The 15,937-nt window shown below is 41.8% G+C and overlaps 1 protein-coding gene across 3 annotated transcripts in view; it reads left to right on the top strand.

Annotated features, from left to right (window-relative positions):
• AMMECR1 (AMMECR nuclear protein 1) overlaps positions 1 to 15,937 on the top strand; it is a 127,967-nt gene that overhangs the window by 90,094 nt on the left and 21,936 nt on the right. For all 3 annotated transcript variants that reach the window (XM_077922738.1, XM_077922737.1, XM_028714858.2), the window contains one exon: positions 11,749 to 11,863. In XM_077922738.1, the coding sequence (XP_077778864.1) occupies positions 11,749 to 11,863 (115 nt within the window). The remainder of the gene's footprint in view (positions 1 to 11,748; positions 11,864 to 15,937) is intronic.

Here is a 15,937-nt window from a genome sequence, read left to right on the forward strand (position 1 = left end):
CCACTTTTCAGCAACTGCTTCTAAAAAAAGCAATTCTATAAAACTTATTAAAAATGCACATTAAAATTTGCCACAGAGAACAGCCATTGGAACAGCAGGAAACCAGCCCGGGGGGGGGGGGGGACTGATTTCCAAAAGCAGAACAAAATAATGTCATCTTTACTTGCTTCCAGAATGCCTTGAGAGAGGGAGTCAAATGAACAGAGGAGTGTTTCAGAGCTCCGCTGGCCACTGGAAAGACCAGTATGCCTTCCTCATATGGTGAAATTTGAACCAAGGCATCATTGACAGATCTTAAGCTTGGACTGGGGATACCCCATCAATTGACATAGGTACCCTCTTGTCTGTGTCTGGTGTTGCAACTTCATGCCCCAGCATACGAATCACCTTCTATGCTAGGAAAGGAGACAGCTTGTGCCTTATCTTAGATCCTGAGCTATTTTATCTGAGAATGTTGTATATTGTTTGAACGTTTATTTTGTGTACACTCAATAGAAAAGATTTGTTGTACTTAAAGCAAGATAAAGATAGAGGCAACCAAACAGCCCACACTTCCTTTTCAAAGCTGCTTCTCAAACTGTGCTGTTCTCAGACTGCTAGAGTCTTGGCAGGTGAGGCACATTCTATTGCATTAGACCCGTGTTGAGGGGCGTCAAGCTCTCAGGTCCTTGGAACTCCTCCCCTCAACTCTTTGCAGGGCTGCAATCTCTTCATACAGTCCTTAAGGCATCTCTAGCTGGTCCTCAGACCTCACCATGGGTCACCCCCACTTGCTGGCCCTTCTTCACATCCCTAGTGTTTTGCCTGGCTGATTATGCCTCTTGCTTGTCTGGATGGAGGATAGAGAAGTGAGTTGCAGTGTCTGAGGCGAGTGAAAGGTTACATGATAGAAGTTTATGAAATTATGCATGGCCTGGAGCAAGTGGATAGAGAAAAGTTTTTCTCCTGTTCTCTTAGCGCTGGAACACATGGACATCCAATGAAGCTAAATGTTGGAAGATGCGGGACAGATAAAATAAAGTACTTCTTCATGAAATGAAGAATTAGACTATCGTACGTGTTGCCACAGGCGGCACCAACCCAGATGGCTTTAAAAGAGGACAGGGCTATCAGTGGCTACTAGCCATTATAGCTATGCTCTACCTCCACAGTTTGAGGCAGTAATGCCAGTTGCTAGAAGCCACCGGAGGGGAGAATGCTCTTGTGCTCAGGTCCTGCTTTCATGTTTCCCATAGGCAACTGGTTGGCCACTGTGAGAATAGGATGCTGGACTGGATTGGGCCGCTGGCCTGATCCAGCAGGCTCTTTTTATGTGTGTAAGTGTAAAAATTAACCTTCTGTACATAGGTAAAATTTGCATTTGTTGCTTCACCCACTTTAGACTCTGGCACCACCCACTACAAGCATGTGGTCCCTGCAAGGTTGCTCAGATGGGCATGTGGCCCTTGGTCTGTAAAAGGTTGCCCTCCTTGCTTTAGATTAACAGAAATACCAGGTATATTATGTTGAAGTAGGTGTGGACAGTTTAGCCACTACAAGTATGAAAACACATCAGGTTAACTCTTTTTTGGGGCTGCATGGGAAGTGGCTGGCAGATGAGTTTTCTAGGTAAGGCAACTTTGGAGGAGGGAGAAAATATTTCTCCTCCTCTTTTAACTCAGTCCCTCCATTTGCCACAAACTCTCCCAGGATTCTTCAACTTGTCAGCTTCATAACTTTGGTGTATAAGAACTTTCTCCCTTGAGTGAAAGCAAAACAACATAAAATAAGCATAGCATAAAATGTCTAGGATGCTGGGGATGCATATTCTAAAAAATGTATTGGAAACTAGTAAATGCCTTTAAAACTTTCGAGAGGACTGAAAAAAGATCTCATGGAGAATTTCTTTTCACTCCTGTTCTTACCCAGGGCAAATATCCAGTTCTCTGTTGTACCATATCAGTTCCATGTGCTTTTTTATTTCTGTCCTCTGGTATGACCTCTGTCTCAGCTGGCAGCCTGTGTGATCTTAAAGCATTTTCCGGTTCAAAATAACAATACATAGGAAATTCAAGTGTTGTTGTTTTTATTTACTTTCCTGCCTTCAGCCAGTGTTCAGGATGTACACATAATTCACAGGTCTGGATTTAGGGCAGGGGTTGTTTTGCTGTCTAGTCTCAAGCATAGACACTGGCTATGTTGGCACATCACGTCTTGTGCTTGTGCTGGAAAGAAAGAACTGCTTGTTGCATCTTCTGGACCCATAATTGTCGTTAACATGAACCACAGTTAGTTTTGGCAAACCAGTTTCAAAAGCCATAGTTTGGAGTTGGATTGTTTGAACCTAACCATAGTTAATATTAACCACAGTTCATCACTCCCCATAATACAAAAACCTGTTGTTAACCAAACCAAAAAGCTTTCCAGACAACCCCTGACAGCATAATAAGTGTGAGTGCATGAGACTAAGGCTTATTGCAGCTCATTCCTGCTCACACAAATTGCACTACACCATGGTTTAACATGATGTGTGAAAGCAATAGCTGTGTGTGTGTGTGTGTGTGTGTGTGTGTGTGTACACACACACACACACACAAACACATATATATTTCTTCATGTCTTAGTTTTTGAAGATACATGCGGCAGAGTTATTTCTCACCATCAACATAGATTTTGGATTTCAAGTTTTCCTCTCAAAGGTGGGAAGGGGACTGCCTGAAAATGATCTCTCTCAAGCTTCTTTACAAAAACTGGAATGAGAATTTTGCCTGTTCTCTCAAGAGCAGTATTTCTCTTTATACTATCAGATGAAAGAAGTTGTTGGTTTGGCTGCTCTTTTGATAAAGCTAAATTATGCTTATTGCTGCTGGGGTTTCACTGGGAAAATATTGATTGTCAGTATAACAAGAATTCCCTCGCTGCCTGTTAGTGGCCTCAGCCAGCTAAAACCTGGCAATGGAAAAATCAATAGATGTTAACAAACTCCCTCTGTCTCTAAATTAATGTCTATCTTCATAATTCTCCTGGTTCCTGTCAAGGGAAATCCCAGGGAATAGGTGATCCATGGTGGCTGTTTTGGAATAAGGGACAGATTTCAGGGAAAGCCCCACCACACCACACATTCCTTCACCCTGAGTCAAAGATCTGGGTAAACCGTGACCCATCTCAAGTTTCGTTTGCTTCCAGTTGGCTCTTCTATTTGCAGTGCCAGCACCACCCCCATGATGGAGGACATGGGATGCGCTGGTAAATATTCAGTGCAGAATTTTGCTGGGAAATACTTAGCGGTATCAGCAGCTGTGTGTGGGATTTCTTTTTTCTTTTTTTGTCAGGCCATCCACAAAGAGGCTGTGCCAAGACATTATGAATCCCCTTAGCTTAGCTTCTCTGGGACATTTATAAATTCAACAAAACTAAAACTGTAAAGCTATGCCTGGACTGTATCACTTTAAGTGTAAGTGGAGGATTTGCACATTCAAATGCTGTCACATGTTGGGTGGGTGAGTTCCTTGCATATAAAAAAAAAAACCTAACCCATCAGCAAGAAGGGTTTGGTTTGTCTTCTGAAGGATGCCTTCTTCCCTCTAATTGCTTCTTTGTCTCTGCTATTTAACCATCTGGCCTCATCTTCACCCTGGTGGTAGTTTTCTTGATGAGCAGTAGACCACCTAGGTGAGCTTTTAATAGTATGCTTTTGAACAACCCCAAGCATTCTGGTGAGACTATTTTCTTGAATTGGCCTTTCAGCTTCTTTCTTACCAATACCAATACCAAAGTCTCTTTTGAAGCCAAATATGACTGTGTTTGATTGACTTGGCCATTGGCCGCTTACACATACAGTTGTACCTTGGTTTTCGAACAGCTTAGTTCTTGAACGTTTTGGCTCCTGAATGCCGCAAACCCCGAAGTGACTGTTCAGGTTTGTGAACTATTTTTGGAAGCCGAATGTCTGACAGGGCTTCCACAGCTTCTGATTGGCTGCAGGAACTTCCTGCGGCCAATCAGAAGCCGCACTATGGTTTTCGAACATTTCGGAAGTCAAATGGACTTCCGGAACAGATTCCATTCGACTTCCAAGGTACGACTGTATGTTGAATTTGATCCCAGTTTATTCAGCAACACTTGCATCTTGAACCAGGTCCTGGGCAGCACTTAAGATCAAGTCAAATGTTGCCTCATCTCTGGTTGGCTACATGACAAGTGTTTTAGGGTACAGTCATTTAAGGTATCTAGAAATCTTAACTTTGTCCTAACTGGAACAGTAACGTACACAACTATCTAAGGGTACTTGAAATAACCCACTACTACAGCATTTTTTCTTTTGAATGCCACCTTGATTTCATTTTCCATCTCAAGATTGCTCTGGCCATTTTGGTCAGGGGGACAATAGTGTCCCTCTGGTACTGAATTGCTCATGGGACCCGGTTTCACTTCCCACTGTTATGGAGTCTGCTGCTTTGGGGATTTCTAGCTCATTGGGCAAGATGTCTTCTTTGTTCCTCCCATACGTTATCTTTTAATCGATACAGGAACCCTGTATTAGAGGTAAGTATTATTTCCATGAGTGTGGGGGAACGAGGCCAAGATAGAATCTAAGGCCAATTAATTAATTTGTGGCTGACGTAGGAATCACACTGAAGAATTTCTGATTCACTGTTCATTCTCTTAATCCTGATTCTCCACCAATTCACAGCCATAATAAACATCAGTTGACTTTTCCTCGCTCTTAAGAGTGGAACTAGTTTTACTTTAATGGTTCCCTCTGAAACTGGATTTAAGCTGCTTGCTATTGAACTCTTGGGGCATGGCAATATTTTGCATAGCTTGTGTTATAAAAAGGGAATGGGTGTGGGAAGCAAGTAAAAAAGCAGGCAGGGAAGCCCTGACTCGTGAGTTCTATTCTTGGCTGTGTCACTGACTCATTGCAATCGGTTTGCTGAAATGTAATGTTGGACTTGCCCTCTGGCTGTTAAAAATAAAGTGGGAAAAGCTCTCTTTCTAGAGCTTTGCCACCACTCTGTAAATACTTTTTGTCTGCTGTCAAACTGAAAAAAATCCTAGTTGACTGACCATATTGAGTTTTAACTTTGGGTAATTAAATGGATTAAAATTCATTTGAAAAATGATAGTTCTAAGGAAAACAAACATTGTTTTTCAGCTGATGCACACACATGTAGCAGTAGGCATTCCCTTTCAAAATAAGCATTCCCTCTTCTTCATTGGCAAATGAGGGCTTTCTCTCTCTACATTTTTTATAAATACTTGTATTTTTTTTAAAAAAAAGCAACAACAGAATCCTTATTAAATCAGGAGTGTCTTTTTGTCAATCAAAATTATTTAATTGGTTTAATACACCTGATTAATCAATCAGACACTACTGCGCTACTTAAAAGTCTTGCCCTCACTCAGTAGCCTACTGAACTAGACTACTTCATGGAAGCTGTGTTGCCCAGGTGAAGGCAGCTGGTTTTCAGTCCAAATTCAGTAAACCAGTTTTATATTTGCACAAAGAGGCATCCCTTTTTGCAGTGTGAATCTATATCATTAGTAAGGTTGGGAGAAAATAAAGCTCTCCACAAGTATCAGCCCTACTTACGTATCTACATGCAGGTCCCGCTATCTGCCTGCTCACTATCTGAAAATTCACTTAACCGCATTTAAAGAATTATGCACAAATCTTGCTATGTGTTCTGCAGATTCACTTATCCAAACAGCCGACTTCCTTACTTACTTCCTTGTTTGTTTCTGCTTTTCTTGTTGGCAGCAGCCATTTTCGGGCAGAAAATGCTCCTTCGGGGAGCAAGATTGGATACATCAGAGAGCAGGAGAGTTCAGACAAATCTGTTAGGGTTGGGTTTTGTTTTTGTTTGTCTTTGTCTTTCTTTTGTTGATTGCATGGTTTGTTCATTTCAGGAAGAAACCATGAAGAGAGTGGGGGAAAGCGTGTGGACAAATCCTGCATTATAAATATTTCTATAGGAAATAATGGAAATCATTGACTCGTTATGCAAATACACTCTCCTAACAAACGATTTCCAGGAAATACATTGTGTTCGATAAACAGGACCTGCGTATCACTAAATTATTAGAAGACATCAACTATTCTTTTCAATTTTCCAACTACTGTCCATGACACTCTCTAGAATTACCTTTCCAAATCCACAATCATAGTTTTCTCTGGTATATTCCAACCTACTCAATCCCACCCTCAATTTGCTTCCCCAGACAAGTTATTTTTTTAAAAGCCATTGTATTGCCAAGCATTGCATGCATCTTTTTTCTGGTATGCCATCTTGAGGGTGTTTTGTGTTTGGTTTTTTTAGATATTTATCACACATCTAAAATTAGGTGATGAACATTTAGCATCCTTTGCCTTTGTTCTATAATGTTCAGAACACATTTTGAATTCCTGACAAATGCCTCTCTCGTGCTGTTGCTGATGCTCAATTAAAATTTATAAATAATTTATAAATAAATAACTGGGACTTGCAACAAAATGTGGAGTTTTCCTGATCAGGATTCCAAACACTTCACTCAATTTCATTCTCTTTCCCCTGGTTTGTGGTGTTCCTTCCTCTTAGATTGTTCTTTTAAAACAACAACAAAAACCACCACCACCACCAAAGATGTTTTGAACTTCTTCAAAGCATGATGTTCCCCAAAGGCTGCTAAAACTTCTGCCCCTCTTGCGCATGGGTGGCGTGGTGTCTCTTTGGCTACGTGAGTGGCACTTAACATTCTGAACATTAGAAATAGAGATGGTTGTGGTGGTGATGGCAGTGATGATGGCATTGATTCACTCCAATCATGTTTTGCTGAAATGTCTTCTGTTAGCAAAGAGAGCAGAAGCTGTCACTCACCCTCACTTGGGTGTGAAACTTTCCTTATGTTATTGCCGGCGTACATCTTTGTGGGCACTTAAAAAAAATGCTTCACTCATGCCAGCTTCTACTCAGTTGCTAGTAGTGTCATGCCTCTTCCTGCCTTCTGCTCCAGGCAGCAAAGCCATGCCATTAGCACTCCTCCCCAATGGTTTTGGGCAAGTGCTCCACCACTGGCTTTGCACTGGAAAGTAGTACTAAGTAGGAGTACACTTCTCAAATCTATTCAGTGATGCTAGTATCACTGGGTTGTATACCACTGTATTGGCCATTTATTTTGTAGGGTAGCTTTCTAATTTTCATTTACCTTTATGTTTCTTAAAGCCTTACTCAGGCAGCCACATGCCTCCGAGCCCTGAAATGAGAGGCAGCTGCTGTCTCAAAACTTTTTGTTCGCATTTGGCAAGATCCCAAAATGGTGGTGGGGAACTGGTTTGGTATGCAGCGCTGGGTTGGAGGTATGTCCTGAACTGAGAACAGTATGTCACTGATGTATATTGGTGGCATGAAACACCATTTGCGTATCATTTTCATAACTGAGGTCATGCTGTTATTTATGCAGTCCCTAAAAGTGTACTATTATGCTTAGTACTCTTAATCTGAAATCGTTGCCACCAAAAGCACAGGTTTGTAGCCTTTATTCCCAGAGTTAGTCAGATTAGACTAACAACGGGTCTGCTGAAATCATAATTAAAGTTGTAGGTGGATCATTGTAGCACATACCTATGAAATGTCATGATTTCAAAAAGTGAGACCTTAAACAGCAGTCAATCTTAACTATAGTTTATTGAAACAAGCCGTCTTCATAAACCACAGTTTGAAGTTGAACTGCAGTTAGCAAGAACAGAAAATAAGGGAGTCTGTAAGCCTATGGCTCACCCAGTCCTGCTTATGTAATGCTAAGCCATAGTTCAGAATTGTGTCTGAACGTAGTTGTTATTGCTTTAACTTCATCCCTGTAACTAGGAATCACAAATGGGGAGAGTGCTGCTGTCGCACCCAGGTCCTGCTTGTGGGCTTCCCACAACCACCTGGTTGGCCACCTATTAATCCTAAAATAGGTGCTGTCCTGTAGATTGTGGACCGAGATGACTACTTATGCATTTTGCAGACTATCTTAAATATCAAATGTCAAAAGCTATCCATTTGGACTTTCTCTCATTGTTTGGAAGCCCTCAGAAACTAAAAGGTTTTTAAAACCATTTTGGCATTTTCACTGCTAAGGGTAAATTTTAAAATTAGAAAGGAAGAGGTATGTTAGCATAATCTTTGACCAGGCAAAGTATTGCAGTTTGTAGTTAACACACAACCACACTGCAAATCCAAATAAATATAAAGCTATTACTGTATTGTGGGGGGGTTGGACTAGATAACCCTCAGCGCCCCTTTCAGCTTTTCATTTCTGTGATTCTATTTATTTATATTAATATTATAAGTTAATAGCTCAGTCTTAACTGGATTTACTTAGATTAGAAGGAGTTCTCACTGTGTTCAGTCGGTCTTGGTGTTTTCAGGATTTCATCCTAAAAGTATTACTTGGAAATGTCAGAAAGCACAATTGTTCCTTTGATGACATTTTGATTCTGCCTCCTTCATCCCTTCCTCCTCACACCGGATGCTGGGAAGTGGAGTTGTGGCCACACAAGGGAAGATGAATCCCAAAGCAAAGTGATGACCAAGGTCCCCTTCAGATTGTCATTATTTTGCAGGAGGGAATCGGCTGCAATCTGGCAAATTTAGGACTTTTTGTGTTAAGGCAAGTGACAAAAAAATGCACTAGAAAGTGTGGGGAAACAATCAGTTGGCAAGTCATATAACCTCTGTGCAAGCAAATCTGGATGAATGCTCAATAACCAGGTTGCCAGGAAGCAACCTTGTGAACAGAAATTTCAGTTGGCACCAAGCTGACCTCTTCTTGCTGGTGGTCTTACTTGAATAAAAGGTGATATAGTTGGCCCAGCAGCCCTTGTTCCTCTGACTGGCAGCAGAGGCCAGAGTGTGCTTTGCCTCAACTTTCACAATCCCCAGGCAACTGCAGTTGGCAGGAGGAGGAGAGAGTTCTTCATCTTGGGGGCGACGGGGTAGAAAGAGGAGCAAGCTACTTGCAGCTGCTGCTTCTCTGATGGATGGGTCCAGGCTAGCGTTCCCTCGCTGTCATGTTCTTCCTGGGATAGTTTCATTTAAATCTCTGTCATTTAAATTCAGCAAAAAAAAATTCTTCATCTTTCTCTGCCTGTGCCTCTGAATGTGTTGTCCAATAACATTGTTTTGTCTTCCTGTAGTAATGGCTGACCACTCAGTTCAAACAGAACAAATGTTCCTGCAGCAAAATGTACACCTCTGAATTGTCCCAAGAAACTCACTGTCCTTTCAGCTCTTTTGCTGATGGCCAATTATCTAAAGCAAACATGTAATTTACCATAGACGAAGGTTTCCACCCCAGAGAGATGTGGAAAAAACTCCACCAAACTGCATTTTGTTTAGTCCAGATGGATCTGTGGTTACTTCACAGGCATTTCTGTGCTTCGGGAGCCTTGCTTTGTTACATTTTTGGTCACAGCTGTTAACAATGCTGTGGAGTTTATAATGTGGCTCACACCCAGGGAGGATTGCCCTGTGGAGAGCCCTGTGGTTGGTTTGCATCCAGCTGATTAGCACAGCTTCAACTTAATCAGAGTGCTTTTGTACTCCAGTGCAGCTAGAAGCCACTGAGGCAACAGGTAAAAAAAGAGCTAGGATCTTATTTGCACATGGCTGATCACAGTTTTGTAAAGTGGTGGTGGAGAACCAGTTAATGCAAGTTGAGATTTTGTGTTTAAAGATGCAGAGGGAGGAACAAGCTGTATCGGCAGAGTGGGATTGGGGTTTCACTCAGCAATATATCGCTGGTGAAACTGCTACCACTCCTGGGTCCCTCTGCTAGCAACACTCGCTGGAGGAAGTCATTAGCAGACAAACTCGGGAGTGGTGGTGTCTCACCAGCGATATACTGCTGAATGAAGCCGACATCACAGTCTGCTCCTCATACTGCTCCTAGACAATATATTGATATATAGCCCAGGCCTAGTGCTTATGTGGTCAGCTGCTATGTGGGATATGATGTCACACTCTATGGGTGTCTTTGGGAAATAAATGTAATAAATCAATAACATCAAATGTTGAAGTGCAGTATAACTGGGTATCAAATATGGATACAGTGGTACCTCAGGTTACATACACTTCAGGTTAGATACTTCAGGTTACAGACTCCGCTAACCCAGAAATATTACCTCGGGTTAAGAACTTTGCTTCAGGATGAGAACAGAAATCATGCTCTGATGGCGCGGCAGCAGCAGGAGGCCCCATTAGCTAAAGTGGTGCTTCAGGTTAAGAACAGTTTCAGGTTAAGTATGGACCTCCGGAACGAATTAAGTACCAATGTATTGCACATTATGACAGGTTTTTATGTTCAGAGGCTAGCTGTTGTAATCAACATCACAATTTTCAAAGAAACATTTGGAGCAAACTTTCACCCCTAGGTAAAAGTGAGCACACATACAGATTTTCTCTGCTCTTCAGGTTTGTGCGCTTGCCTCTTCCAAATATTGTACTCCGATGTTCTTTCAAATATTGTTTGAAATGTATTGTCATTAACGATTTCTCTCCAGTTTATCCCAGTTCTTCAATTAAATCTGTGATGTGTCATACTTTGTACTCTCTAGTAGGAATATGGAGCAGTTGCGGATTATCTCAAGTTCACAACCTTCTCACTGATTAACCATTTCTCTGTTCCTCAAAACGCCTTGTGCTCCAGAGCTGCAATAGATGCCATTTGTTCTCTGCATACTGAAATTCTGATATCAAACTTGCACATCTATGTGACATATTTAGCCTTAAAATATTAATCACTTACATCTAAAAGCTTTGTCAGTACTGGACTTTGGTTAGCGCTGAGAGCTGTTTCCACAAGGTTTTTCTCCCATTTGGAGCATGGTCTTGTACACTTTCAGGGGATGAATTGCTTGATCCGTGGGTTGCTTCGCTCTTGCTTAAGCTGACTGGTGCTGGAATCAGAGTGGTTCAGGTCCACTTGGCCATGGAACTCACTGGGTGGCCTTGGGTTGGTCAGTGGCCTGGTTTACACATAATATAGCACGTAGCATAGCACTGTGGTTTAGTGCTACATGCACAAGCTACAACGAGCTCAAAACTGAGATTGCAGATTACAGCATAATCTGGTTAGTTAAATCAGTTTCATAACCCATGGTTTGAAGTTGGTTTGTCTGGAAACTGATCAGAGTTTGTTTCTCTGTTCATAACCACAAACCAGGATTTGTGTAAAGTAAAACTAAGCTCTGCAGAAGTCCTTCGAGAGGAAGAGAAGGGAGAGCTTGTCAGCCTAAGACTTTGCTTAGGCTCAGCCCAGCTTGTGCACATAGCACTAAACAATGGTTTAGTGCAGGGCTGGGGGCCTGTGGCCCTTCAGATGTTATTGGACTCTAACCCTCATCAGTCCCACCCAGCTGACATCCAGGGATATTGGGAGTTTTAGTCCAGCAACATATGGAGGGCTGCAAGTTCCCCATTCTTGCTTGAAGGTTATGTGTGAACTTGGACAGTTTCACTTGGCCTAATATAACTTGCAGTGTTCTTCTAAAGATACGGCTGGTAAGGAGGGAGAGAACCTTTATCCACCCACCATGAATTCCTTGAAGGAAAGGTGATAAATGTGACAAATAACTAAACATATGGTGGAAAGAACAGTTTTAGTGTCCAGAAGCTTTCCATTTACTGCTAATAATTTATTATTAAGGCTAAAAATATGTTCAGCTGTGCCATTTCAGTGCACATTTCTGTTTACAATAAGGTGCATCAAAATCATCCCCCGCTTTTCTTTTTTCTTTCACAGTGCCCTTAAAGATAGCCGATTTCCCCCAATGACGAGGGATGAGCTGCCACGGCTTTTCTGCTCAGTGTCTCTACTTACTAATTTTGAAGATGTCTGTGATTACTTGGACTGGGAGGTAAGGATTCTCAATCTTTTTTTCTCTCTGTGAAAAGAGTTGCTGCTTTGTTAAGCACAATTTCTCTGTCTTTGTTAAAACAAAATATGACTAGAATACTTTAGCATAGTCGCTTAGTACTGTCGTCCTTCATTAGAGTTTGTTTTGCACTGCACTAGGGTAAACATGCACAGAGGAGATGGTTATAGACCTCTACTTAATCAAAGTAAACATATGATACTCTTCTGGAACAGTGTGTCGCCTGGCAAATAAACTTTCAACATTGCATTTAACTACAAGCACACAGAATTTCAATTTTTTCCTTTGACCAACCTTCGCCCAGATCATACCTAGTCACAGTACTATCTCAGAGGCCCATTTCTCACTGAGACAGTATATATATTTGCAGGTGAGGCCCATTTGATGGGATGATTCTCCTTACAAGAAAATAACTCACACTTAATATAAATAGTTATCAGGACAGAAGGTTTTAAAGTATCCTTCCCAACATGATTGTTTTGTGTGAGTAGGAATCATTCCTGCCATGTGAAGTACTCCAGCCCAGGCACAGTGAGAACTAGGCCTAAGGAAGAAGTTTTGAGTAACTGAAATGAGAGCATCCTTGGACAAACACGGTGCAGGCCACACAGGAAGAATTACATAAATGTGCTTTTATCCCTTTTATTCCATAAATTTTATGGACGTGGCAGCACCTAAGTGAGCATTTGCCATTTAAAAACTGCATGTGGTTCTTTGTAGAACATGAAAGCTTGCAGGACAAGAGCATTTTCAGCATTTTTTACATCTCATTGCAACAGCCAATTTATATAGGGTGCCTAGATAGGTTTCTGAAAATCATGTCACTTGCAACAATAATGGGCTCCTCGTGGTAATTGCAGAGTGCTACATAAAATTACAGCATTTTGCTTTAATATGCCTCAGATGAGTTCTAATGTAGGGTTTTGAGTGTTCCTGATTAAGTGACCATTAATGTTTCTTTTTCCCCTCTGTCATGCAGGTTTAAAATGTGTAATATCTGCCATGGTTGCTTTCACTGATAAGGCTGTAAATTACCTTTAGGGTTAGCCTTAGACAGAGTCACTTATACAACGCGGAAGAGGAGGAGAATGCACTTCACAGATGGAAAGGGCTTCTGATTGCCTGGGCCTTTATACCCCTTTTTGTTCTTGTTTTTTTAAAAAACAAAACCAAAAAAAACAAAACCACCCTTGAATGTCAATATTCAGGCAGAGCCTGATCTTTGTGGATGTATCTACAATGAGAAAAGGTTCCTCTCCCCTCTAGAAATTCTACTGGCTGTTTTATAAGCTGCAAAAATAGAAATGGAGTTCTTGGTTGTATCATGGTTTCAGATATTAATAACTATAATGATCCTTTGCATGCAACTTCGCAGACTGCCAGTTGGCTGCTTCGTGTGAATAACTTGTTGCTATTAACTGCAGTTCATTTAATTTTTGCGCTCAGATAAAAATGTTCAAAATTTCAATGACAGTAATTAGTAGCAGAAACTGGATATGGGTATGCTTAGAAACTACCTTTGTGACATTCAGATAGCTAACATTTTAGAGCAATTGAGCTGTGAACGATGTAGTAAAGTACAGTAAAGTACTCTGTGAAGAGCATTAAGTTCTCTAAAGATGCACTTGGGGTTTCCTAATAGTCACAATATGGTTTTAGGTCTCTTCAAAGCAGCTTTTGCATTCTGAAGCTAGCATTTAAATAAGCAAAAGGATACACAATGAAGACCAGTTCTTAGTGTCAAGTTTGGACTCTCTTGTTCATTCTAGTACATTGCCAAATGCCCGTCCATTAATATAATCAAGTAGCTGAATGTCTTCTGGTTTCAATGGGCCGCAGAGCAAAGTCCCATAAGGTTTCACAGATTACTGTGTAGCACGCACACACAAAAAACCCAACAACCTTCTGGTGACCATGTTCATATGTAGCTCTAAGCCAAAATATGGCTTAATGGAACAAGCAAACATGTTGGGGCCCTGCTGTTTCGCTTAGTGTTATGTCTGAACCTAGGCTGCCGACACATCACAAACAGTAGTCAAAGGTTTGTTCTGTAGCTTGCCACTCACGTGTTTGGGGAGGTAAACCATGAGCAAACCTGCGGCTTAGCTCACAGCAGGGCTGGAGGAGGAGCAAAGTGGCCTCTTCTCTCTTGGACCCACACATTTTCTTATTCATGCTAAGCCATAGTTTGGCTTAGTGTTAAGTGTGAACTGGACCAGTTTGATCTGCAATCCACAAGAGGCAGCGATGGCCACCAACTTGGATGGCTTTAAAAGAGAATTAGAGAGGTTCCTACAAGAGAGAGGTTATTAGGTTGCTAGCCATGATGGCTATACTTTGCCTCCACAGTCAGAGGTTGTAATGCTTCAGAAAACCAGTGGCTGGAAACTGCAGAAGGAGAGAGTGCTGTTCTGCTCAAGTCCTACTTGTGGGCTTCCCATGGGGGCATCTGGTTGGCCACTGTGAGAACAGGGTGCTGGACTAGATGGGCCACTGTCCTTCTCCAACAGGGCTCTTTTTACATTCTTAAGTGCTGAAAACTGTCTAAATTCTTACTGTTTTGTTGGGGAGGGGGCAGGTAGTCAGGGAACTTAGGGCTGAACTGCACATTACCTTGGCAAATCTGTACTCAGAAAATTATTCCTTCTCCCTTAGAAGTGCTCTCTCTGAAACCCCTATTTTCACCCACCCAACTTGCTCCCATTCTCTGAGCTTAGCTGATGGGGAGGATAGGCCAGTGGGATAAAAATGGCACTGAAGAACCTTTTCAGGAGGCAACCAACAGCTGTGGGAAAGTTTTAACCACCCTCTTCCACCAGGTGATTATTCTCTGCATGTGTTTCCCCACTACAATACTTTCCTCACAAAGAAAAACACAAGGTTAAGAGCATTCGGATTTCCTTATGCTGCATCGTTCCACCATTTAAAAGAAATCATAAAGGAATATGGCTATGTTCATCCTCCAGCACCTGAAGCATTATGCCTCCAAATGCCAGCTGTTGGGGATACTGCTGTTGCACTCTTGCCCTGCTTGCAGGCTTTCAATAGGCATTTGATTGGGCACTTTGAGAACAGAATGCTGGACCAGATGGGCCTTTGGTCTAATACAGCAGGGCTTTTCTTACATTCTTATAGATACCATTCAGCATCAACAAAAGTAACCACTCATTCATTACCACTTAGAGGTGCCACATAATGTACTTAACCTTTGCTTGGTTAGGTACTCATTCTAAATTACAACAGTTGGGAGAAAGAAGGAACGGATTTCCAGGAAGATTGGCAATCAGTACTTAAATGTCAGAGAGTTGGGACAGCAGAAGTGGCTGGCTGGTTTTTTAATGTGTTTTCAAAATCTTGGCATTTATTTGAAGGGTCTTCACAATGGAAACTAATTGTTCAGTGGGACTTGGGGTGCCTTCCCCCCTTTATTTTCTAGTATCCTTTAGGCTGTGGTCCCCTATATCATTGTAGGCAATGGTGAAAAACCATTTCAGTCTGAGGGTTGTATTGTCTCATGGGCAACTTTCTGGATACAGCATGCTAGTGGTGGACAGCAGCACAGACAAAGTAGGTAGGGCAATGTTTGTGACATCTATCTTTGTGCAGTGGGCTACATTCCAGTCATACAAATGTTTGATAAGGGAAGGAGAGGACCCACTTGCACACTATTCCGTGCAGGCAAACAAGAAACATTTAAGCCAGGCAAGGCTCTCAAGGAGGGTGAGGAGGAAGTGAGAAAGTGGCCAGAGAAAGGGGGCATGACCTTAGGAGTAGCCTAATGGCTGGAGAAGGAAGTGTGGAGGGCAGCATTTGGTTCTCAGACCTGAGGTGTGTGTCTCTCCCCCCCCCCCCCCCATTTTAAGCATCCTTTAAAAGAGAATTAATTTTATTGAAATATGGGACCTTAAAAGAATTATTCTCCTCTGACAGTGAGAGAGCTTATATCATCCGTGTTTCTTTTAAGGAAGATGCAGTTATGCAATGTGAATGGCCAAAGGTTATTTCAAGATGGCTAGAATATGACCTTAAGAGAGAATGCAGGTCTTCCATCTGGCA

Source organism: Podarcis muralis, chromosome Z, assembly GCF_964188315.1.
Source record: "Podarcis muralis chromosome Z, rPodMur119.hap1.1, whole genome shotgun sequence".
NCBI lineage: Eukaryota > Metazoa > Chordata > Lepidosauria > Squamata > Lacertidae > Podarcis > Podarcis muralis.